Below are 25,032 nucleotides of genomic sequence, written 5' to 3'. Positions count from 1 at the left end.
AATGTTAAAAACATTTATTTTTCTAATAACATTATAGACCCCAAACAGCTGTAAATTAAATTATATTAAATAAAACAGAATACAAACAGAATAAATATGGATCAAGGTAATAACTTCTGTGCTGTTTTTATGCCTTAAAGGTCTACTGGGATTAAATACAATTTTTATCTCATCTTCAACACAGCTGTGTGTTGTGACTTAGAAATGTTAGTTTTACTAAGCAAAAGAATAAACAAGACCAAGCCTTCAAATAATAAAAAAGAATGTCTATATTGTTTAGCTTTCGTAAAGTTCTTGCTGCCTTTAAACCTGTCTTTCTGAAATCTGAAAAAAAAAAAAAAAAAACAGAAGTTAAATATTTGACTCAGGTCTTCAGGTTCAGGTTTCCTTAGAATCCAGTCCGTTGCGGAACAACATGGTTTTGGCCCACTTTGACAGGTCCCTCATCAGGTTTTTCATCAGAATGGTTGTGTTTGATAGGCTCATATTCTCAAGTTCCTCAGTACAGTTTGTCTGTAAAAAGAGGAAAACATCAGTCGTACTCTGTGAAAACACACTGTCCATATATTCTAGAAAAGTCGCAATTCTTACTTTTGAATGATTGGAAATTTGTTGCAGCTCTCGCATAATCTTCTCCTTCTCCGAAAACTTGCAATCGCTGTCCTTTTTCAAGATGTCGCTCACTTTGCAGAGGTATTTGAACTGTAACAGCAAATGGATACAAATTTACATAATTAAAGACCAGACCAGATCTCTGTGAAATTTCACAGACAGACCAGAAATGGCTTCAATTATGATACAGTCCTAGGCTTAAACTCATACAAGATGGTTCGGGTTAATATTATTGTTGTTAAAATCACCACATGTACATTCATTATGTACACAAATAAAACAACTCTCACCTCATAGACACGATCCTCAAATACACTGTTCACAAAGTTCTGCAAATATAAAATGAAAACTTATAATACGCATGTTGACCCATTTGACTGTGTTAGGTTTTTAATTTCAATTACACATAATAATGGAACTAGATGCAGTACTTACCTCACATTCAAGGGTTTTCAAATGCTCAAGAGTGGAGATGATGCTCATTAGGTTACGGGTAAGAGGATGGGAGCCGACCAGCACAACGACAGCAAACACCAGCAGGACTATTACTTTCATGATATCAGCTTTTTGGACGTAAAGTTGAGAAGTACCCTGGTTCAAGAAGTTCTTGAATGCACCTCGAGACTGTCACCCTGGAGCTCGTTGTGAGCAGTTATCAAATGAGAGGTAATTTATATTTGCTAAGCCCACGCTTCAAGTGACAACACACGCAAGATAAGATCTAGTGGTTGACTGATTCTTCACCAAAATTAAGCTACAATTCTATGAAATGGCCCTGCATTACAAAGAAAAAGGAAATTCAACAGAAGATTATTTGTCAAAGATGCTTTCACAAGTAATCTTTGGTTCAGTTTCCTTTTTTGTGTCAAGCATCAATGGTACGATCCAATAAGGAGTTATAAGTGACCCGTGTCTGTAGAAAGCTGTGGAGTCATCGTTCACCAAAGGAAAAGTCAAAGATGAGAAAGAAGCTGTATTCAATTATTAAGTTTTTTACCTTCATGACAAACAAAACACGTTTAGTAAAAATACCAAACCCGAACAATTATGGATATTTTCACAAGTGGAGGATAAACTTTGATAAACACATTTAAACCTTTCCATGTTTCCAACTGTGGAATATATGACTATTGTATTGGAAATCAAAATAAAGTATTGAAAAAACCTTGTCCGCTGTAATGAATGAGGCCTCCACTTGGTGGTGTCAGCCGTTTTTGAACACGCAGCTGCTCAGTGAAGATAACTTGTCAGTGAATTTATGCTGCACTTGGTGATCTCAGAATTCTGCTCATGGTTTTTGCGGATGCGGTAAAAGTGTTCGATGTAGCTGGAGCGGCCGAGCAGCTCCACAAAGTCCTCGTCGTGGGTGATGATCAGCAGCTGGAAGTTGCGCTGGCGAGAGCGACTTTTTATAATTCTAGGGAATCATAAAAACAGGACCAGAGGAGATGAAGAGATGATTAGAGCTTGACTACTCATGAATTGATAATTCACATTATTTTAGACCTTTGTTTAAGAAAAGTAGGTCAGGGCTAGAGCTGATGAGAACCTGATAATTCAGCAATATTTGAACTATTAACTTTGCTTACATGCAAGCGCCAAAATGTTTCTTGACATTTCTTTTACACCCAATCTTTTTCCTAGGCACCAACCCATACTGAGGTGACACTTTGGTTACAGAAAAGCAAGAGACTTTTTTTTTTCAGTTAAAAAGGTTTGATATAGTTTCTAATGTGACAATGGTGATCATTGTATATTTACTGAAACTAAATCCAGAAATACTGATGATGGTACTCTGTATCGACAAATACTCATTTGTGGAATGATGTGCAAGTGTTTCAGAAGTGTAATCCACGCCTGTGTGGTACTGACTCTACAAGTGCATGTGCCAGCGACTCGATATTCTCCCGATCCAGGTTGGTGGTGGGCTCATCCAGAGCCAGGATCCCACAGTTCAGGCAGAAGGTCTCTGCCAGAGCCAGACGGATGATCAGGGAGGCTAACACCTTTAAAACACAGAAAAAAGGTTTAGAAATGTCATACTTAAAATAAATAAATAAATAAATAAATAAAAAGACAGACAACCTTTTGACCGGCACTACAGCGCCCTCTCATGTCCAAAGTGGTGTCTCCTTTCACCATCACCACTCTGTAGTTGTAAACCCTTCTCTTCACTGCAGCAGTTGAGTTCTCGTCTACATCAGATCTGATCTCCACATATTCAATATCTGCCGTAATATAAAGAGTAATAATTTGCAGATGATTGTGGAGTAGTACTACACACAAAATTATATGTACATGAAACCGACCTTGGCCCCTGTAGGTGCTTCGCCAAAGGTCACGGATGATCTTGTTAATCTCATCCATCTTCATGCTGTGGAATTTCATAATAGATCTAAGAAGAAAAACAAAAAGACAAAACTGATTATGATTAAATAGTTTTATCTGACTTTTTATGGGTCACTCGCTGTAGAAGCACCATGACAAAAATAACTGATGTTACCAAAGTTTAAAAGAAGTCTAAAAGAATAGCTATTGTGGTCAGCTAATTTGGCAGAAGAAGTAAACTTCACACAGTTTGGCAAATGAATTGGTCAAAAAATGATTTTTCCTTCAAGACGACATGGCTCCAACAAACTTCTAAAATGATCTACAGAAGAGTAAAGTATAAGTTAATATAGAGAATAAGCTGAATATCAGGTTACAGTTCAAAATAACCTTAAAACCTAGAGGAGATCAGGATATTTTTTCTACAAAAGAGTCAAAAAATGATTTTTCCTTCAAGACATGGAGATCAGGATATTTTTTCTACAAAAGAATGAGCCGTTAACACTGGAGAAAATGACAAATCAAACAAACAAAAAATGATTTCATTGGACTCATAATGACAAGTAAATAATTGTCAAGATTTCAGGAATCTTCACCATATTTTTAGGAAAACGAATGTGATTAGAAATGTATGGTGAAACATATTTCGGTTTTAAGATCTTCCCACTGCATTTAATTTCTCTTTTTGTCTGTATGTGTTTTCAACCCGTCTTTCTGGATTATTCTTTTGTAAAAATAAATGTCAAGAGAATAAAAAGCTACCAAATTCAGTCCTTTAATTAAGATAGCATTATTGAAGGTAAACGTTTTCCTGCTTTCTGAGAATAACCATTTGGCCTATCGTGGGAACTGCGAGAAAAACCTCAGAGGTTTGAAAATTAGATGACAGACAATTGATAACAGTTTACCAGCAAAGGCAGAATGAAACCCTTGTCTATCAGTTGTGGTGGCCAACATTTTTTAAAATCTGCTGAATAAAGTATAGGAAATGACATCACAGGTCATGATAAGATTCAGGAAAAATTCCTGTGCTGTTGCTAATAAGACATGAAGATGAAATGTGGCTTGTTGTGGGTTTGCATGAAAACACTGTTATCAAAAAAATAAAGACAGAATTCTAACTCTTTAAAGCACTTTCAACTGAAATTACATTGGAAGTTTATTTAAGTAGATCAACAAAGTCAGCAGCTTGGATGTAGTTTAACATCAGAGACAAAGGCAGGAGCGATAAATAAAACACCTGAAGATGAGCCATATCACAGAATATACAAATGACTGTTCTAGTTTTCAACCTGGTTTTGGGTAAGGTGAGGTTCACTGGAAAGCAGGAGATGGTGTTTAGTTTTATATATTCTTAAATCAAAACATGCCAATGGCACAAAAGCTGCGCTCACTTTCACTTTAGTTGGCTTGATGTTAAACATGAAGAAGGTGTAAAATCACTGTGACTCAGTTTTATTTATATCATGTCATCTAACGTGACACATATAGAAACAATTATTTCCTTTTGGATTCAAACAGTAACCTTCTGTTATAGACAAGAAAATCCTCGCTGGGATTTCCCACAGAGCGGTGTCACCTCTATAACACGGCTCTTCAGTTCCTTATATGTATTGAAATCCAACTTAACAAAGTAGCAGTAGTATTATTATTATATCACATGTCCTTTATTCCAGCAAATTCAGTCAAACCCAGGGAGCAGTTTTAGATTACTTTGATACTTTCATTTAACACACAGAATGCAACTTTTACCAGAAGAGAAACCATAGTAATGTTAATGTGTTACATTAAATTACTGTTTGCTTATATGTATCAAACAGTTCCAACAGTCTGTGTTGACAACGACTATTATGCACTGCTCACAGAGACTCAAACGGTCCCTAACAGTCACATCTTTGTTCCTTTTCCTGACCTGTTATGTTCTCAATCTGAGTAAATTCTGCAACAAAGGGTTTTTTGCGTGTTGATCAAATCACAACACTGCAGTATGAAACCATTTTTTTCACAAGGCAGGCTGCATAAACCTGCTCTCCATCTTGATATGATGTTGCACCAACGTCTCCCACACGTTTTGGTAAAAGATGAGTGATCTCTCTACTTTGATGGTATCTGACACCGTGAACACACTCTTCCTTTTCTGTGGCTAATGCGAAGTCATTAATGCTGACCTACTTAACTCCAACCTGAAATCAACTCAACTGGATTGAAAACCAATAGATGCAGTGACTGTGGTTGGTTTGTCATAACGCTCTGCTGTGGCAACACTGGCGATCACTGACGTGAGCCACACAACAGATAATCCACCTACAGAAGGTCAATCCAGGCTGTCCACACAAACAAAGTAGCATAGTTAACACAGATTGCATCATCACTTGGCTTTATCTACGGTGGATCTGGATTCTTCTTCTTCTACTGGACAAAACAGACACCTCTTTTTAATGGAATTTGACTCATAACTGTTGCAGAATGAAACCAACATAATAACTGGGTCAATAACTATTAAAAAATGTAACATCAAATAGAGCCGGCATGATGGCAGGCTTAGTGATCTGTAGTTAGAAAAAGGTGGAAGTGAAATGTATCTTGTTATTACACTGGAAACAGTATGTCACATACAGTATAGTACTCTGAAGTACTATACTAGGGTGTAGTCATACTTTCATACTTTGTCTATCAGTGTTGGTTTACTTCAATAACTCAACACTCATTTTCATACTTTGTCTATCAGTGTTGGTTTTCTCTCTTTTCTTTTTTGTACGGGTGCAGTGGGAAGAATCCTCAAAGATGAAAATTATTTGCAAAACATATCAACCCAAACCTGAGCTCCAGATCTTTCCAGTTATTTAGAAAATACTCTAACACATACCGTACATACTCATATATTAGCCGATCCGCGTATAAGCTGACCCCTGAAAATTGATCCCAAAACGGTATAAGCCGACCATGTTTTAATTTTCTGCCGTGATAAAATGTCTTACTAACAAAGAATTAGAGAATTATCTTGGTAAAAACTTTGTTAAAATTGCGAAGATTTCGCCAGTGTTTGTTTGTTTGCGAAATTCAGAATAAACATGCTTTTTGCATTACTGTACATAAAATAATTATTAAATATCAGTTGTAGATTGTGTGGGTTGTGTAATGATATTTTTGACCATACATTCGGCTTAGTGTTTATTATCGGTGACGGTGCGATCGATGGAAAATGCTGTCCCAGGAGTGCGACCGATGGAAAATGCTGTCCCAGGTATTTATGCGCATGTAAACCCACGCCCTGATTTGATCTTTATTTTTTTATTTTCAACCAAAGACCAACTGACAGTATTGCAGTAAAACACCCACATAGAAAAGCTGTGTGATAAACCAATAATACATTAACCAGATATCAGTGGTCTGAAGGGGGAGAGCAAGAGGAGTGATGTCACTCTTTGAAATCAAATTCCTGGCAATGATGAGATGAAAGGAAGGTGAATACAAATGTCAGCAGCTGTTCAGCTGCGTAAATCCGCATCACTACAACTACTTATCAGTAACTAGGAAACAAGCCCTTTCCCTCTGATGTGTGTTTTCTGTTTAAGTGCAGTGCAGACCAGCTGTCAAACCACTGGGACACACTTACTGATCCAGCGCCTTGTAGTACAGATCCAGATCTTTAATGACCAGCTCTGTGGTCCTCATGATGATCATCTTGTTTTTATAGCGCTCCTCAGCTTTGTCGTACTGATCTTCTCGTAGCTCTTTTCTGCAAGTTATTGACAAAAAGTGGAAGTTTGATTAGTTTGAGTAAGTCGAGTGAAATGTACCTTGAAAAAATGTAACATCAACATAACATAGATGGAAGAGATCTTAATGAAATGACCCAGTAAGGTCCTTAAAGAATTTTTCTATGTACTCAGATCATAATCAGATAAAGCACACAAAGTAAAATACAAAATGAGTCAAATGAGTTGAAACTTTTTTTTTTTTACCTGTAGTGCATGATCTCCTCCTCAAAACCTTTCTGTCGTCCTAGAGCGATACTCCTGTTCTTTTTTAGGTCCTCTAACTTTCGCTCTGTATCCCGACGCTCCCTAAAAAACCACAAAGCTTAAAACAACACGCTTTGACATGATCTGATGCTCCAATTCCACTAAAGGATCTGGAAATGTAAACCACTACATACAGTATATCACAAAATAAATCTTTAATCTTACTGGCGAAGCTGCAGGACTTGCATGTTGCCCATGTCCTTCATTAGAGCCTCATGTTTGGCCACCACCTCCTTTAACTCCTCCATGCGCTTCCTGAGGGTCAGGTTGTCCTGTAGCCAGCGCTCCTGAACCTTAAAGATTCAAACAAACAAAGAGACGACACTGTTCAAATAATGAGATTTGAAGCTTTACATTTTCAAATCTACTTATTTGTTTTTTTAAATAGCAACTTTAGAAGCTGTACCTTCTGTCCTTTTTTTTTTTTTGAATAGCAACTTTAGAAGCTGTACCTTCTGAGTATCTATGTCCTGACGGATGTTTCCCATCTCTTTGCTAATCTTTTCTTTTTGCTTCTCAGCGTCATGTAGCTGAGTGTTGGTCTCCTGAAGCTCAGACTCTTTTTGCTTTGACAACGAAAATGAGATGATTAAATTACACGTACATATTTATCTAAAATGCATAAACCTATAAACAGTGTGTTTGATATCCATCATGAACTGATCACAGACCAATCATTACCTCTTTGTATTCACCCTTGCCCTCATCCAGGTACTTGGTGATATCTCTCTCCAGGTTGCTGACCACCTTCACTCTTTCTTTGATGGCACTGACCTAGGCAGAGACAAACAACTGTTTGTGAATCATTATTTGCAATGGGAATAAAAAAACAAATGTCCCACATTCTACAGGAGACAGAAGGGAGACTCCATTCACCTTCTCCTGCCCTTCTTCCTGCTTTTGCTTCTTGCGCTCCAGGAGCTCCTGCTTCTCCTGCTGGAGTTTGTCCAGAGAGGTGGACAAAGGAGAGAGCTGTTCCTTTGCTTCCTGCAGTCACAAAGTGTAATGAAATGATAAAACAGATTAGTAGATTGGCAGTTTACAGGCAATTAGGTCAAACTCTCACAATAAAATGGTATTCGTTTATGAAACAACATAAAATACCCTGATGTCTCTGGTTAAGGCCTGAATCTCTGTGGTGAACTCAACACACTGCTCTTCCAGCTGCTGCTGTTTCTGCATGTCACTGCTCAGCTGGAGCTTCTCGGCCTTCGTCTCATTCACAGAACTTTTCAGCATCTGGATCTGATCCTGCTGGTCCTGGGTCAGTTTACGTTTCAGCTCGATCTTGCTGGAGGCTGCAAGAGGACAGTCAGTTAAACAGTGTTGACAGAGTGCACATGTGAAATCAACCGCAGACTTTTATTTCTCACTTCTGTGTGTTTTTTAGTAGTGGTATTCTTAACTTTTCAAGGGTAATTATCGTGAAACTTAATACTATGTCATCTTACTGGTGTCTATCTTGTGCTGAGTTTCTTGTTTCTCTTGACTGACTTGCTGGACGGTTCTGCTCAGGTCTACCCCCTGGAGTTTGGCACCCTGCTGAGCTATTTTCCTCTCCACCTCTCTAAGATCCATCTGGGAAGAAAATAGGGCAAATGGGCTGATGTGATGAAAATGGCAAGGTGCAGGACTCGGATGTACGTAAATCTATAGGACCGCAGCTTCACCTAATACACCAACAGTCTAATATTATGATGCTGTTTATTTTTTTAGTGGGGGAGTTTGTTTTGTATTAGTGGGAAAATCCTATAAAACGGCACATGGACCTAATGACTATGAGATTTAAACAGAGTTATAAAACAAACAAATGTTACCAGGTATCGGTCCATGAGAGATATGTCCTGCAGACATGCTTTGGCTGACTCCTCCTCTGACATGAGGGTAGCCAGCAGGGCGTCCTGCTCCTCCACTTCCCTCTTCAGCCGATCAATTTCCCTGTTTACAATCTGGAGGCGGTTTCTTAACTCAGGCAACTCCTTTTCCTGCAACTGTACAATAGTTTGCCTGGAAAACAAGAAAGAAACAAGAAAAACTAGTCGTTTGAGAAACTAAAGATAAAGATCTCAGATGAATCATGTTGGTGAGTTAATTAATGTTTACTTAGCACTCTACACAGAATGTTCCATTGTGTTTCAGCCCCCGAAGTTCTGCTAAGGTCATGAAAATTAAAAAAAAAGAAAAGAAAAAAAGGCGTTTCTAGCTCCATCTAACGGTGTGCACGATGTAAGGCATGCTCTTTGCTTTTGTTTTAATACTCTATCCCCATCATAATAAATGTTTGAGGTTTGTCACCTCATACTGTACATTAAAAATATCCATATTTGTACTATTAGATTTAAAAACAATAATTGTTGGTGAACCAGTTACTTCAATGGTAATTATCTATTCATGGTGCAATGTTCATTGGTTTTATCTTAGTTTTAACAAGATAAGGTTTGACAGTGTATACTCAAATATTAAAATGATCATAATGCTTTCTAGAATCCTAAACCTAAATCCTAATCTAAATGAAAACAACAATAATTATCACTTTTGTCAAAGACTTGAGAAATGATGGTTATTTGCGGTACTTGGAGAGAAATAAAGTGGAAATTATACCATCAAAGATATGATCATGGGAATGTTTTAGATGTGCTTTCTAGCTGAAAGGTGTGAACAGCTGTTTTTAAGACATGACAGAATGAGCCTTTTCTATGACTACCTACTTGTTTTAGTCACATGTATAATTCGTTTTCCTTTGCACAAAAACATCCTACAAACCTGGCCATTAAGGAAAATGACTGACAGTTCAGTGAGTACCTGACAGGCCTGAGGGCCATCATCTCATCCTTCTTCCTCTCCTTCCTCTTCAGGTCCTGCTCAGTGTTTTTTAGTTTGTCTGGCACCAGGCGCAGTTTGGACTGCATGTCACTGATGACTTCCTGCAGATCGGACTCTGAAGGGAAGGTTCGCTGGCACACCGGACAGCAGGGCTCTCGCTCCTCTGTCAGCTGGCTAATGAACTGTGTGTACACTGCTGTGGCTCCAGCCAGCATGGCTGTACATAGACAGAGGGAGGAAAAGAAAAAGGGTCAGGGATACAGCAGACTATGAGATGTTAAATAAAAATGCAAACATGTCACCAGGTTTCCAATAACAGATAGAAAATAACATTACGGTAAAGGTTAGGACTAGATTTTGGTTAGTAATATACTTAAATGTAGAATGTTGAATTTTCAATTTCAAGTAACAATTTAAATATTCAATAATCACAACAATAATACTTTTTTTCAGAACTTTCAAGGTCACTGACAAATTACTGTAAATGATAACAAAAAAAAAATTTACACAAGACAAAATTGGTATGAAAGATATAAACCAATTAAAACAACATAGACGAAACAAAATAAAACATTTCATTCACCTCTTTGTTTGAATACTTTCTCCAGATCATCTTGCAGTTTGCTCAGGTCATGCTCTAAATCCTGACTTCCACACACATTAAAAAACTTTTCCTCATCATCAACCAGTTGCTGCTCCCTCTTACGTAGCTCAGAAGCAATGTGGCTTTTGTTCTGCTCGCTTGAGGCCAGGTCCTTACTGAGAAGACGAAACAATCATACCCCAATTAAAAAGATATTTACAATATGCATTACAGTAGGGTTTTAATGTAGACACATTCATCATACTTGAGTTTAGCAAGTCTGTCTCTGGTACTGTTGATTTCTTTAGACTTAGAATAGATCCAGTCCTCCAGCTCTCTCTTATTGGGAAAGTGACCCAGCAAAGACACCAGATCCTCACTGTGGCGTGACTTGATCTTTCGAACTTGGTCTTCCTTTTCTGACTGCGAACAGGAGATAAGACAGGGATATAAAATACAGATGGCGGCAAAAAGAGGAAAATGGAGAACCCTTGAATAGTTGACAAGTGGCTGTTGGGTCTTGTTTTGTAACAACTTGTGATCCTTCCACATTACCTTGTCTTTTTGCAGCATGTCCATCTGTGTGCGTGCAGTGGTGTGTGTGTTTAGCATTTCCATCTCTTGGTCCAGCTGTCTTTGCGTACGGTCAAGATTAGCCTTTTCTTTCTGGAGCTCCAAAACCTCAGCCTTCAGCTGCTCAACATTAGAATTCTCTACTGCACTCTGTAGCTCCCTCTCCTGAGGAGGAAGGGAATAACACACAAAGACGGCAACTTTACTTCAGAAGCTTTAACAGAATGAAAAGAAACACAAAGGGAAACTAAACAAACTCTTTATGGTCTCTTCTTGTTGACTTACAGCTTTGGCCAATTCACTTTCGAGTTGCTGCAGGCGGGTGGAGGAACCCTCCAGCCTCTGAAGCTCTGCTCTGACATTTCTCAGTTCTTGCTGCTTCTTTCCCTGCAGGTCTCTCTTCAGCTCCACCGTTCTTTCTAGACCAGTCTTCTTATCCCGCATTTCATCGATGGCCTGTTGCTTCTGCTGCTCTTTTGCCTGCAAGTCCATCTAAGTGGAGAGAATAATAATAATAATTTAAGTTAAAAAAATTATGCATACCTGAAAAAAACAACAAAATGCTGAAATGGAAGGACCAAATATATACAGTACATATAATCTTTTACCATGACACGATTAAATGTTTCTTTCTCCTGCTCCAGTCTCTCATCAAGTTGATTGTGGAAACTTCTGAGCTGAATAGATGTAAAGGGCGGACGGTCGTATCCCTCCATGTCCAGGTATGATGATAAGGAGCGAACCTGTACCAGAGACAACAAACAACATCCATTATACTGATAAAAATATTTTTTTCATTTAAAATTATGACTAAAAACAGCACACACACAATCTTAAGCAACTGTATTCTTTAATTTTAATAATTAAAAATTGAGTTTAAATAAAGGCAACATATAAAAATATCCAAGCACGTCTTGATTGACAGCTGCGATGTGACTGAAAAAATTTAAAGACTCATGTTGTATTTTTACTGAGATTTAGCTGAAAATTAAGTCTATTACTGAAGTTATCTAATTTTCTGAACTAAAACAAAAATAAAACAGATTTTCAATTTATGATACCAAAAAGTAGGAATTTTATACTGTAAACTTCATATTATTTTCTATAGATCTCACCTGAGTGTCACGATTCTTGATGTTTTGAGTGTGTCGATCAGCCTCCAGCTGTAGGCGACCTGGGGAAGAAGATGAGAGACTTCAACAGTTTATCCTTGTTTTACTTCAAGGATTTATCTTTTATAAAGTCCGGCCTCTCTTTTAGGGTGTGTATACAGAAATTAGATGTGTTAAACAGTATTGAACAAATCAAACAGATGACTTTGCACACAAGAGCCACAGTACAAGTGTGTGTGTACCTTGTTCCACCAAGAGCTCAGACTTGACTCTGTTCAGCCTCTGACATTCTCGCCCAGCTCTCTCCACTTCCTTCTGGCAGTCTGTCAGCCTCCGCTCTTTATCTTTCACCGTCTTCTGGTGGTTCTGATAAATCTCCTGCAGCTGCTCATCTGAACCCTGAAACACCTGCAGCAAACACAATGCACTTGATTGAGGTAAATGTTAGTAGTGAAGCATGATTATAAAATATTTAAAAGACATCTTAATATAGAACAGAGACCCAAAACCCACCTACAAGTGCCATTATTTGTGATTATCTGATCTGTTAACAAAGTAAAAATTCACATTTGACATATTTTACTTTCTCAATATAAATAAATATTTTAAATCCTGTTACCTGATCCATCGTTTCTTCCAGCTCCCTGTTGTCCTCCTCCATTTGCTTCTTCCTGCTCTCTAAGGCCTTGATGTCGTTGTCCAGTTTCATCACTTTTCCGAGTTTGGAATCAATTTCCATCAATCGATCCTAAAATTTGTTTTTAGTAGTAGTCCCAACAATTATAAATTGAACATGTTTGAGTATATTCTTATAAAAAATATCAAGTGAAAGGTAATTATTTGTCATTGTGACACAGCACACCACTGCACACACAATGAAATGTGACCTCTGCTTTGTGACCCCATCACCAAAGTGAACAGTGGGCAACTTAAGCACCTGGGGAGCTCAGTGCATCTCAGTGGCAACTTGGCAGCTAGTGGACTCGAACCTGAAACCTTCCGGAATTCAAGTTTTCTTCCTTAACCACCAATCTACTACTTACCTAAATAAGTAGCTTCATTAATGTTTATTTTTCTCTTCAGAAATATGATAAAAACCACTATTAAACAAACGTTACACTATCAACTGACCTCAAGTGGCTCTATCTTGTTCTCTAGTTGTTGTACGTTGTCTTTAGAAGCCGTCAGCTGAGCCTCCTTGGTCGCCACCGTAGCCCTAATCTGCTGGGCTTTCTCCTTGTTCTGGTTTAAGTAGCGAAGCTCCACCTGACACTCTTTGACCGTATGCTGGTTTGCTAGACGCAGCTGACGCATCGTGTCCAAAGCTTTGATATACCTGGAGGTAAAAGGGTAAATGTTAACAAAGCCTAATTGAGTGAAGAATGTGTGATAATAATTGTTTGCTTTGAGAAAAGGCGTCGACTTTACTTTGTAGCAGCGAAAATTGAGTCAAACTTGTCTTTGAGGGCTTTTCCTTCACTGAGTGGCCAATTGGACTCTTCTTGGTGACAAAAGATGACGTGATTCAGCACAGGCTTAGAGACACCCAGGGAAGAAATCATCTCCCGATCCAGTTCACCGCACTTAGAGGACAAACTGACTTTCTGACCATCTCTGGACAGAAAACATTAATGCAGAGTAATGGTTTATATAATGTCATTCAAACAATTCAAATAAAAAGTTAATTAAAACACTGGCTTACTTTGTTCTAGTGATGACCTGCTCCAAGCTTTTAAAAGAGTAGTTCTTCGCCTTCTGAGTACAAGACATGGAGCGTTGGATGGTCACTTTTTCTCCATTTACATCAGTGAATAAGAGGCGAATCTGTGCTCGTACATCTGTCTCATGGACATCCTGAAATTCACACAGTGAATACAATTCCATCTTGTATTAAAGCCAGGCCTAAACAGAAGACTGTGGAACTTCAAAATATCATAAAACCATTTATTGAACATGACATGTTTGTCTTGAGATGTTTGAAATAGGCAAAAAAAACAAATGTTTGTTTGTTTGTTTTTTTACTGGAAGCTTTACAGTAGGAGATTGATCTCAGCTCACCTTGGGATCATGGACAAAGGCCCCCCCTTTAGATCCAGGGGGAAGTTCACCTGATGTTGCATATTTCAGGCACTCAATTATAGTCTGAAGAAACAAAAATTCAATCAAGAATATGTCTTTATATAAAGAAATTGCAGTTATCAATAGCGAATACTGTCTTAGGGTTTTTTTTTTTCAGAATACAAAAAAAAAAAACAAAACCGGGAAAATATTTTTTCTGCCTAAACATCAACTAAATTACATGATGTCACAATTATTAGCTAAAGGCCACATTTGACAGTTAACCTTTCTCTTCACAAAACTCACGCTCATACCGTTTTTCCAGCTCCATTGGGTCCGACCAGTACAGTAAGAGGAGTGAGGAAGGATATGACTTGTTTGTCTTTATCCTCAATCCCAAAGCTCCTCACCCCCAGGATGCTCATCTTATCAATCTTTGACATTTTTAGATCTTTAAACAAGAATGAGAGGGAAACATAAAAATGAAACTGTAAACTAAAATAAAAACAATGACAAGTTTCTTTGCTGAATGGATCATTCATATCTGCGACTTTGAATTTACACATACAAGCAACATTTCATTTGAAAAGTTATGTAAAAGTCACCAAATATTTTCATCTGCTAAAAAACGACAGATTTGACTTTTTAAAGTTGCAGATGCCTAATAAAATGGCAATTCAAGAGCTTTTACAAATAAAGTGCAGAGTGACAAATTTCATACATTTGACAGTGCTTACATAATTACATTTTAAAATACAAATAAACACGATGGGAGCTGTCGAGTTATCCTTAATGTTGTCAACTGCCTTTTAAAACACCTGAAAGCAAGTAACCAATAACGTTTCTCTGTCTCAAAGGGGTAAAGTCCTGTAACCACTTGTGTAATAATCAGTGCTGCTACACACACCTGTGCACTGTGTTGCAGCTTAGCTAACTAACAAGTTCAGCTCTCGTTGCAAATACAGCGTTTGACTAAGTGTTCGACTTTTTCCTTAAGTTTGTAAACAATTTAAGCTCAATATTAGCAGTTGTGTCTTTGCCATTTCCGTAACCATTTAACTCACCGCAGTTTTTTAATATTGCTCTTCTTTAACACTAAACTACACCTTCCCGCTGTTGGTGATGTGACGTTGAAACGTAATGACGTACAAGCTGCAACTTCCGACTTCCGGTACGCGCAACGAACGCCAGAAGATGGTTTATTCCATAAGCTAAAGTAAGTAAAGTAGTTGGTGTAATTACCCACACGGAATAAATAGCTACTTGCGTATTCATTTATGTGCTAAAATATTTTTTGTATCCTCTGCAAACTGCAGAATAAAAAATACATTTCCAAGGAAACGACCGATCCAATATTTTAATGTTTTAGAAATGGTCAGTATTCAAGTTGAACATCAAATTCCTATGTTTAAATTCCTATTTCATGTTAAGTTTGGCACATCACAAGAAAAAGAACAAATTTTATAATACATATTTGGAATGGAAATCCCAATGTCGATAAGTGACCACACGATGTCAGTGTTTTCCTCTATTAGAAAACTCGAGCGTGACCGTAATCATCGCCAGTTTAATTTAAATGTAGGTTAGATTTGATGTCAAGGGCGGGTTTCTGTTCCATCACTAGCACTGTACACAGTAAATATACTGTATAATACTATATGTAATTAGCATATTTAATTAACCTCTGTTCTAATAATTTCATTATTATTCATGTGATATACAATCACAGCATATCACGTGGCCTAACAAAAATAACCACCCAGAAAGGGAAAAGGTCTAACTCATGCATGTCCTTAAATTTAACCAGAAGAAACAGATGGTATGAGATAGGGCATACTTGCAAGACAGATTGTGTATATTTATGGAGCAAGAGGAGGAAAGAATGAATCAAAATATAGGAATAAAGGGACAGAAGTTATTTTTGAGACTGTGTTTTGGGTTGAGGAAAACTTTGCAGACATCCACAGGGACCTGCAGGACTGGTGATCACCAGCTGCAGCTACCATTCGCGGAAAAATCATATATACACTCAAATACACACACAGAGCCACAAACCGCCTTCACACCTTCAGCCCACATATTCAGTCAGTCTCTGTTATCTGTCCGCTGACTCAGTGTGCCTTAGTCTGTCCAGTCCTTTTTCTATTTTAATCCTGTCCTGTCACAAATTTATCGTGACTTGGGTGGACAACTGGACATCTATGTGGATGTGTGTGTAAACTCAGCATCTTTAAAATCCTTAAGAAATGTGCTCTGTTTTCTTTAAACAAAATAAATTAACAAGTGTTTTGCTGGGTTTGTGTGCTGAAATGCTTCTTGCTCTAGATTAGGACCTGCAACATTTGTCGGAATTTTGTAGCCTCAGGTCCCCCCAGAATTATCAACACCGAATGCCATAACCATTGTCTGGCAGCTTGTACTGTAGGCTACAACATGTGTACCCCAGCTTGACATAACCCCAAATTTATTGAACACCTGGTGCTGAATCTTTTGGACCAGAAGTGAACGCTTTAGTGGAAGCAGCTGGTGACGAACCGTCCCCTTCAACAACACTGTGATTTCCCTTCCACCACAGCTGATGTAGTGGAGCCCCGTAGACAGTGAAGCCTCTATACAGCACTTCTGACTGCATTGACTGGAATAAGACCCAGACGTGACACAGGCTTGCACTCCTCTAATGTTTAGGTGAGAAGGGAGGTGCCCGTGTCGTGCACTTTAGCGTCGTAACATGAGCTTTAAATTTGAATCCGGCAAATTGTAAAACTTTTAAACAAGTCTCCTATTCATCCCTTGCATAGACATTTTGGTGAATAAACTCTGCCTTGTGATCCTAACAGCTAATGCTGCAGCTATCACGTCCAGCGCAACTCATTTCAAATATGTAGTTATTTGTCAAACGTATGTGCATGAGTTGGACTCAGACCTGAGGATGGCACACTCAATTGGAACATTCTTTTTCTCCTGCTCTCATGGTCTATAAAAGTAAGTAACACAATATTTGAATGGAATGTAGAACATGTGGTGGTGGGGGGGATGAAGTTAGAGTGTAAATAAATGAATAAAATCATAAATTAATCACAAAAAATAAATATATGAGTGGGAAGCTGAGAAGACTAACCTTTCACTGCACTCTACCTCCACTCCTCTAAACTCATTTCTCAAATATTGCGGCACCAATATCTTATTAAATCCTGCAGGGACTGTTTGGATGGCAAATCGGCCTCAGCGCTGCCCGTTTGCCGGAAAGCGTCTGGAGAGGGAATGAAGAGAGAGGGTGGATGTGAAAGGGGGAGGGAAAAAAAGAATCTCATTCGATTTGATGGCGTGTCAGTGTGCTTTCTTCTGCTGTGTGATGGATGGAAATTAAACTTTTCGCAGAAACACAAAACAATGCTAATCCTTAAAGGAGATTATCAGCTTTCCATAGAAAAGAATTTTTTTTTAAGTCAAACTGTTACATAGTGGTTTTACACCAGTGAGTCTATGGATTTCCTGCAGTTCACAAATCCTTTATTTTTTGGTACTCATGTAATGTCTGTCATAAATATATATGTAGTTTGTAATGTATGAAGTTAAATAAGGGCAATATATCATTTGATCACCCTACCCACCAGTAAAACTAACCCTGAAGCAACAAGTGTATTTATGATCCCTCTGTTATGACACCATCAGACCAAACTGATGTCATTCTGTGATTTAAGACTTACCATGTGCTTGCTAACTGTATATTCTTTTCCTTCTTTTTTGTGCAACATCTCCCAAGGAGTTCCAGTGGAGGAGGCCGAGGTTCAAGGACGGATAGAGGTAAAAATAAACTCTTTTGACACTAGAATCTCGAAACTGCCTGTGAGGGGTTTTCCTGAGGTAAACAAAATATATTTTAACTATAACTTCTACTGCATTACTATAAAATTAAACTACATATCTAAACATAATAAACTTAGTTTATTTCCAGTATGTTATTCACTGTTTTCCCATCTGTCTTTTCTTCTTTCTGATAACTTGAACAGAACTGTCCATTCTGTAAACCCTAAATGTGACATTTCTAAAAGCCATTTTAAAGAAACAAAGATTATTAATATTCTAATGTCAATTTTACTTATGCACTTTCTGCTGCCAAACAAACCCTATTTTTGGGAACCCTTTTTTTAAATATCCAAATATACAGCGGAGAGGGAACAAACACATCACCTCCACCTCCCTTCTAATAATAAAAAAAGGTGGAGGTGACAGAGGTGACTGCTCAGTGCAGACTAAGAAAGGTAGCCTCTGTTCACCACACTGGATGGAAAAACACACACCGAAGACACGAGGGATATGTTGTTTTTGTGACTCCAGTAGTTTTTGTTTACGCCCTAATGATGAATTATTTTATTTCCTGCAGATTCAAAACTGGAACCTTTGAAATGATTTGTAATAATGTGAGCATTTTCAGGAGTACGTTTCCATATTCCTAGTGGACCTTCTTGCTGCTGTGCACTAGGGAATGTAAATAAAATTATGTTGTTTTTTTATATATAAAGAAAATAATATGCATACACTGTAAAACGGACAAAAGTGTACATTTTCTTTGTAGGAAATTGACATGTTTTAGGATTTAGAATTGTCCATCATTCCAGATGATGGACACATTCGGGTATTTCGAGAAATGATCCCATCAGTCAGACTGAATGGCAGCTTCGCTTATGCAGCAATGGTTTCCTTTAAAGTTATTTCAAATTCCAAGCAAAGTAAACACAATAAAAGCTTTTAAATAAGGTTTACAGGAAGGCAATATGTGGAGCATCGAGCAGCAGGTTCTTGTAGGCAGCAAAAAAAAAAGGATCAAGTACAAGAAAGTGTAGAAAGATCTGTAGAATACTAATACTACTAAATACTTAATACTGCTTATGACACTCCCCAGTTTTCTAGATGTGGTGTTTGTATTTTATATATAGAAATCTTGACATAATTCCACAGGGTCTATGCACAGAGGTGTGTACTGTATAAGCGATGAATAATAAAAAATACATCTAAATGCTAAGTGCTTAGTGTGTACTGTATAAGCGATGAAAAATACATCTAAATGCTAAGTGCTTATTCCTCAGCTTATTTAGCTTTACTATATGTACCTTTTGCAGATGTGAGTGGCACCTTTCCTGCCGCTCCGTCACATATGTCATGAATCTGACGTGTGTTATTTCTTTTCATGGTTTGGAGCATCCCTTTCTGACATACTATGTTCACTATTTTCTTAATTCACAAACATTACATGCACCACTACACAAACGTCTGTAATTAGCAACTTATTTTCCACCTTACGAGTGTTTTTCATTTGTATCGAATCTTTTGCCGAGGAGAAACAGAGCGAATGCTGACAGTTCCTCTGTGGCTTTATTAAAGACAGTTCTCCAGGACAGACGCCGTGATGATCATCAGAATGACAGCTGTAATGATGGGAGTCAGGGTTTCACCGCGGCGGACAGCGGCAGACGAATTGACGTGTCTCAGAATGATGTTTGGATCCTCGGAGCACGGGCACGCTGGCTCCTCCAGTCACTTCTGACCAGACCACATAATCAGTTACACTGTGATGGCTTTAACATGCATTCACCCAGTGTGCTGTTGTCCTGTAGTGCAGCGAATGCAAACAGTCAACACTGAATTTGCTCGTCCACATGTGTCCAAGTACTACCTCAGATATAGTTAATATGTCACTCCACCCCCCGTGACCTCCACCTCCACTCTAGTTTCGTTGCTCACTTTCTAATCCATTCCCTTGTCCTAGAGGTTCGAGTCAATTCAATTTCATTTTTTTGGAAAAGTAATTCTCCCTGGTGCTATTTTTCACTTTAGCCTCCTACAACACGATTGCCCAGTGTTTCCATTTCTGCTTTCATCGCTTATTGCTAATTATACCCGGCGGCTCCCTCTCCCCAGCAAACCTGCAGTGACAAGCACAAATATTATACATTTTAGATGCAACAACCACGGGCTACATGTAAGATTTTTAAACACTAAATTTGTCATTCTTTTTTTTTTTTCTCTTCCCTGTCCTGGTCTCGTCCAATAGTGTTGCTTACCACAGACAAACAATGTGTCCAGGGTTTAAAAAAAAAGTCACGGCTAGTAACGGCCACAAATCCTTTTACCTTGATTTCCTGTGACTAATGTATGTTGGCTCCACACAACTCCAACACCGACGGTAGATACAAATTTTTTTCCAATTTCCTACCAGACCATTTTAAAAATGTAACACATGCACTGAGACAATGCGAACAATTCTGTCTCTCTCTCTTCATCCCTCTCACACACACAGAAATACAAAGACATTTGAACTGCGTGAGGGCGACAGATGTTCCAGCTTTATAATCCACAGAGAAACCATTTTCAAAACAGGAGGCAACAACTTATCTGACAGACAGAACACGCCATCCTCTGACTGTTGCTCTTTTTTTTTTCTCATTTGAATAATCCTGATGTCATAACAGTACAGTAGTGAAAGTCAGCTTTAAAAACATCCCGTCGTCACAGAAAAAGTTTATGAAAGAGAACAGAAGCACCGGACAATTCTTGTGGCAACAACTGTTAGTAAACACATTTTCATTGCTAGTTGCATGCTAGTTATATATAAATATATATATTTTTTCAATTTAAATGCATCAATAATATATAAGCCCTCTATCTGTTCAGTGGGCTGTGTTTTTAAACTTTTCATTTATTTTATCCTTTGTTTTGTTGCTTTACTTACTAATGTCAGTACAGTGTCACTTTGAAGATTTTTTTTTTTTTAATGTATGACGATTTGTTTTCTTTGTTTGGCTTGTGGTTTGGTTTGAACCTGCACCCAAAACACTCAACAACATTGCATATTTATCAAACCCTAACATTAAGAAAGATGGGTGACGATACTGGGTAAGACACACGCACATGAAAATACAATGCAGTCAGTGAGTTTGAAAGAAATGGATTTAACGGTTTAATCGACTATTCCGTTCATTTCAAACATTTTGACCGACTCACAGATGACCATGTAGTTACAGTAATTCCTTAGATGGAACTCTTTCCAACAGATGGCTCCATTATGAGCAGCAACTGTAAAACTTTTATCCTCACATATTAAAGAAGAGATGATGAAAGATATAATATAATAATGGCACATACACTTAAAAACACTAGTGGCTACATGCACTGAAACGCAGCTCTGGATTCAGCTCTGCAGAGATTAACCACCGGTTGCTGAAAGCTCTGTGAATTCAGTTAGATGTACATTAATAAACAGGCTTCTGTCCCTGAGCATGCTGCTAAACACACACACACAGATCTATTTCCAGGGCAAAGATTACCACAGTGTTTAGGATTATCTTGTAATTGCAAATGTTATTAAAGCTGCTGTATGATTTGGACCACACTGGTGAACGTCAGTCATTGGATTAGAACACAACGGTCCCCTCACGCCGGGTGTCTGCGGTTATAGAGCCTGGACAACAACTTCAGACCTGATGGATGACATGCTGACAAAGAGGATTGGATGAAGGCAGAGAGAGAGAGAGAGAGAGAGAGACAGAGAGACGAAATCCATTTGCAGGTCTCTCCCTCGCTTTTTTTGGCTGTGTCATGGATTAATCTTTTCTGGCCACAAACACACACACACAGGCTGCTCCATGCCCTTCAGCATCTCTGTAAAGAGTAAATAACTGAAATCATGACTCAAATGTTTAAACCGTTAAATGGTGTTTTTTCAGTTCGGTCCTTTGTTGAAGAGACGAACAGCCAATAACGTGGAATAGCAGTGATGTCTGATGACAGAAAAAAAACAACAACACAAAAGCCTCATTGATTTCACTGACTTCACTCATTTTCTCAGAGTTACTTCTACAGTAGGGTGGAGAATTACAAAAAGAAGTACAAAAGAGCAATCTCTCCCCAAGAGTCAACAGTAAGTCTCTGAAGCAGACTTGAGAATATTGTTTTCTTTGCTGGACGGCGTCGGCCAAAATGCCTCTGAATGCCATTGATCATTCCTGACCTCATGACTCTGTTTGTATATGTCAGTCATAGCCCATTTAAAAAAAGTAATCAAAAAAAGGTATCACAGATACAGATGATTGCTTCCAGTACGGACTCCATTTTTTTGCTGTTTCCTCTAATGGCAGCCCTGAGTGATTTATACTCGGAATGAAAGGTGCACTGGGTTGGAATGAAGGACAAATATTATACACACGTTGATGAATTGATGAAAACATAACACGACGGCGGCTCTCACTTTGACAAAGTTTTTCTTCTAATTAAGAACTTTGCTGAGGATAATGAAAATGAATGTAGCTGAACATTGTTGTTGTTAGGAGTACGTATTTAAATTGTAAATATAGCGTATAAAATTGGTGAACTGAATTTGCTACTGCTCCTGACAACGTATAATGTAGAGCAGTGGTTCTCAAACTGTGGTACGAGGGCACTCTCGTGGTACGCGAAGAAAATTTTCAATTGTATAAATCAGAAACATACCATGCACAGTTAATGCAACATTTAAACATAAGCATCTTTATAAACATTTTTAAACATCTCTCCTGTGTGGTGGAAGCTAACAGGGAAGGCCTACGCTGCTATATTCTAATGTTGGTCATCATGGAGGTAATCAGAGTTTTCTCAGGTGGTACAGAGTATAAAAATGCTAAAATAATTTTGAGAAAAACACGGAAAAACTAGTATTTCGGCAATAAAAGTTATATCCACATTTCCCTGGCCATAATCATTACCAATTATCCGAAAAGAAACTAAAGGAATTCTGGGTCGTTGCACACACTAAGTCCAAGTTTGACTGATAAGTCTGTGGGCATAACTGTTGAAAAGGTCAGTTTTAGGGTGTGTTCTATTCTATTCTGTGTTTGATTGGCTGAATATATTTGTGTGTTCTGTGTGACAAGGTCTTTGAGTGAACTCTTTGAGTTGCACGCATAGCCTGACTCAGTGCTGCGGGGAAATGGGGGCGTTGTGTCTGCCAGGCCCCTTACACTGGGCTTGTCCACACGTATTAGTCTCAAACACACGTGCGTGTGCAAACACGCGCACGCACACACAATGCAAGCCACACTCATTAAAACTCACAAACATGTGCAGAACAAACAAAGAGAGCGCAAATGACGAGTTACTGTAGACACAGAGTCAGAACTGCTAGATTTTCTCTTCGAATTGTAACACGATGCCCAACCTAACACAACTCTTTCAGACCTATTGTGTCTGAAATCGAGCCCACAACCCTGCGGGTGTAAGGCGACTGAAGGATCCACTGGTTTATAGACACCAAAAAAAAAACAAGTTTGTCTCATCAGGAACTGACGTTGGTTTCCATCAAGAGTATTGGTTTTTACAAGGTCAGCGTTTGAAAAGGCAAGGTTCTTTGATAGAGATCGCCGTTTAATACACATTTTATACACACACACACACACTCACACATGCATACACACATTCATAGGGATGGAGTCCATTGAGGTTTTTACAGAGCTAAATAGTTAATATTCAAACTGGCCAGGTCTGCAGGCAGCCAGCAGCATGATAGCATAGCTTCATGTAATTCACATCTGCCACTGCACACACACACACACACACACACACACACACAAGTACACACACTTCCTGTCTCCCTCTCTCTGTTTCTCCCTCTCTTTTAATTTATGGGCGTTCCTGTCACGGTCTTGAGGGGATGTTTATGCAGCGAGAGTCGTGTATGTGGAGTGTCAGCATGTGTCCAGTTACAGACCGCTCAGTGCACCTCAGTGGTAACTTGGCAGCTGGTGGACTCGAACCTGAAACCTTAATTAACCACCAAGACACATAAAAACAATTATGTGTGTGTATATATATATATATATATATATACACACATATATATATATATATATATATATATATATATATATATGTACATATATATAGCATTATGTGTAGAAGTATAGTACTATAGTGTTATATCTAGTAATTCAATCGTAATATGGCACTGAATACTAGACCAGTATTAGGGCTTTAATAAAGAAACAATAATTTAACTTACGAGAATAGAAGCGTATGTTTATAAGAATAGAGTGCTCGATTTACATTATGTGAACGAGGTCAAATTATATAACTATTAAACATGCGGTAAGATAGTGAGAATATCCAGTAATAAAGTTCAGGAGAACATGGATATCCCTTGTTTTTTATTTCAATTATATTTGATCACATTTAAACTCCTTAATATTAGACTTAACTCTAATTAACCAACAATGAGTTCTTATTTTATAAACTTGCATTTTTCCTTCTAATAACATGACTCTAATGTCATAAATCCTTACGCTTCTTTTTTTTAACACGTTTTGAAATGTCACTGCAGCAGTGGATGTTCTCCAAGGAGGCTGCCATGATGGATGTTATTTCCTGCACCAAACAGAGTTCATTATTTATTATTTGTTAATGCTTCCATGCGGTACATTTACCTAAACAGAATGATGCAAAAATTAAGTAAGTGATATTTTATTACAACATTATTATCATTCCCCAATAAGTTATATCCTTGTTCAGGTATTCAGTTTGACCAGGTCATCTCCGGGTAAAGGCCTCACTGCACAGCGCCATGACGCATAGGCACTTGGCACAGGATGGCTCTACACACACACACACACACACACACACACACATACAGTAAGGCAGTTAATGACATAGTACCCCCCTCTCTAAAATAGTCCCTGTGCCAAAAAGCTCCACAAGTGCACAACAGGGCTATATATTTGCTGCGGTTGTTACTCTGTCAGTCCAGTCTTGTGTCGTTACTGGAATAACCTCGGAGTGATATTTTTGGCTGTCGGCGCGCGCATTAGGCATGAAAAGAATAGATGAGATGCCAAAGAGCGCTTCCACACATGCTCAGCACCGTACCCAGTAGATGGCCTCAGTGTACCTCGGT

General features: G+C 38.3%; 1 protein-coding gene across 5 annotated transcripts; it reads right to left on the bottom strand.

The window, feature by feature from the left end:
* Positions 1 to 318: 318 nt before the first annotated feature.
* Positions 319 to 15,315, bottom strand: rad50 (RAD50 homolog, double strand break repair protein). 5 transcript variants are annotated; one of them, XM_025065817.1, is made up of 31 exons: positions 15,179 to 15,315; positions 14,429 to 14,565; positions 14,115 to 14,198; positions 13,759 to 13,910; positions 13,485 to 13,670; positions 13,188 to 13,392; positions 12,676 to 12,804; positions 12,299 to 12,464; positions 12,060 to 12,118; positions 11,553 to 11,687; positions 11,230 to 11,436; positions 10,927 to 11,109; positions 10,637 to 10,794; positions 10,372 to 10,547; positions 9,768 to 10,005; positions 8,783 to 8,972; positions 8,417 to 8,543; positions 8,070 to 8,263; positions 7,842 to 7,952; positions 7,647 to 7,739; positions 7,418 to 7,531; positions 7,131 to 7,258; positions 6,906 to 7,007; positions 6,557 to 6,679; positions 2,922 to 3,007; positions 2,698 to 2,840; positions 2,485 to 2,618; positions 1,048 to 2,029; positions 903 to 941; positions 592 to 702; positions 319 to 513 (listed from the first exon to the last, which is right to left on the bottom strand). In XM_025065817.1, exons 2-28 carry the CDS (start codon positions 14,555 to 14,557, stop codon positions 1,843 to 1,845), a joined length of 3,939 nt encoding a protein of 1,312 aa, XP_024921585.1. In that variant the 5' UTR covers positions 14,558 to 14,565; positions 15,179 to 15,315; the 3' UTR covers positions 319 to 513; positions 592 to 702; positions 903 to 941; positions 1,048 to 1,842. The 5 variants fall into 5 exon arrangements, with proteins under 5 accessions (XP_024921585.1, XP_008330529.1, XP_024921588.1 ...); XM_008332307.2 differs by having other exon boundaries at positions 903 to 2,029; XM_025065820.1 differs by lacking the exon at positions 15,179 to 15,315 and adding an exon at positions 15,022 to 15,154 and having other exon boundaries at positions 903 to 2,029.
* Between the last annotated feature and the right edge of the window lie 9,717 nt (positions 15,316 to 25,032).

Source organism: Cynoglossus semilaevis, chromosome 19 (genome assembly GCF_000523025.1).
Source record: "Cynoglossus semilaevis isolate Cse_v1.0 chromosome 19, Cse_v1.0, whole genome shotgun sequence".
NCBI lineage: Eukaryota > Metazoa > Chordata > Actinopteri > Pleuronectiformes > Cynoglossidae > Cynoglossus > Cynoglossus semilaevis.
The sequence above is the reverse complement of the archived record's forward strand: the minus strand, read 5'-3'. Positions and strand labels throughout refer to the sequence as shown.

What these genes read in the sequence shown, in the direction of transcription:
- rad50 (XM_008332307.2), bottom strand. Translation starts at nt 14,557, where the DNA reads ATGTCAAAGATTGATAAGATGAGCATCCTGGGGGTGAGGAGCTTTGGG. An exon ending in CCTTTGTCCATGATCCCAAG is followed by an intron (nt 13,911 to 14,114) that starts GTGAGCTGAGAT and finishes TGTGAATTTCAG; the next exon opens with GATGTCCATGAGACAGATGT. An exon ending in AGGAAGAAGGGCAGGAGAAG is followed by an intron (nt 7,740 to 7,841) that starts GTGAATGGAGTC and finishes GTCTCTGCCTAG; the next exon opens with GTCAGTGCCATCAAAGAAAG.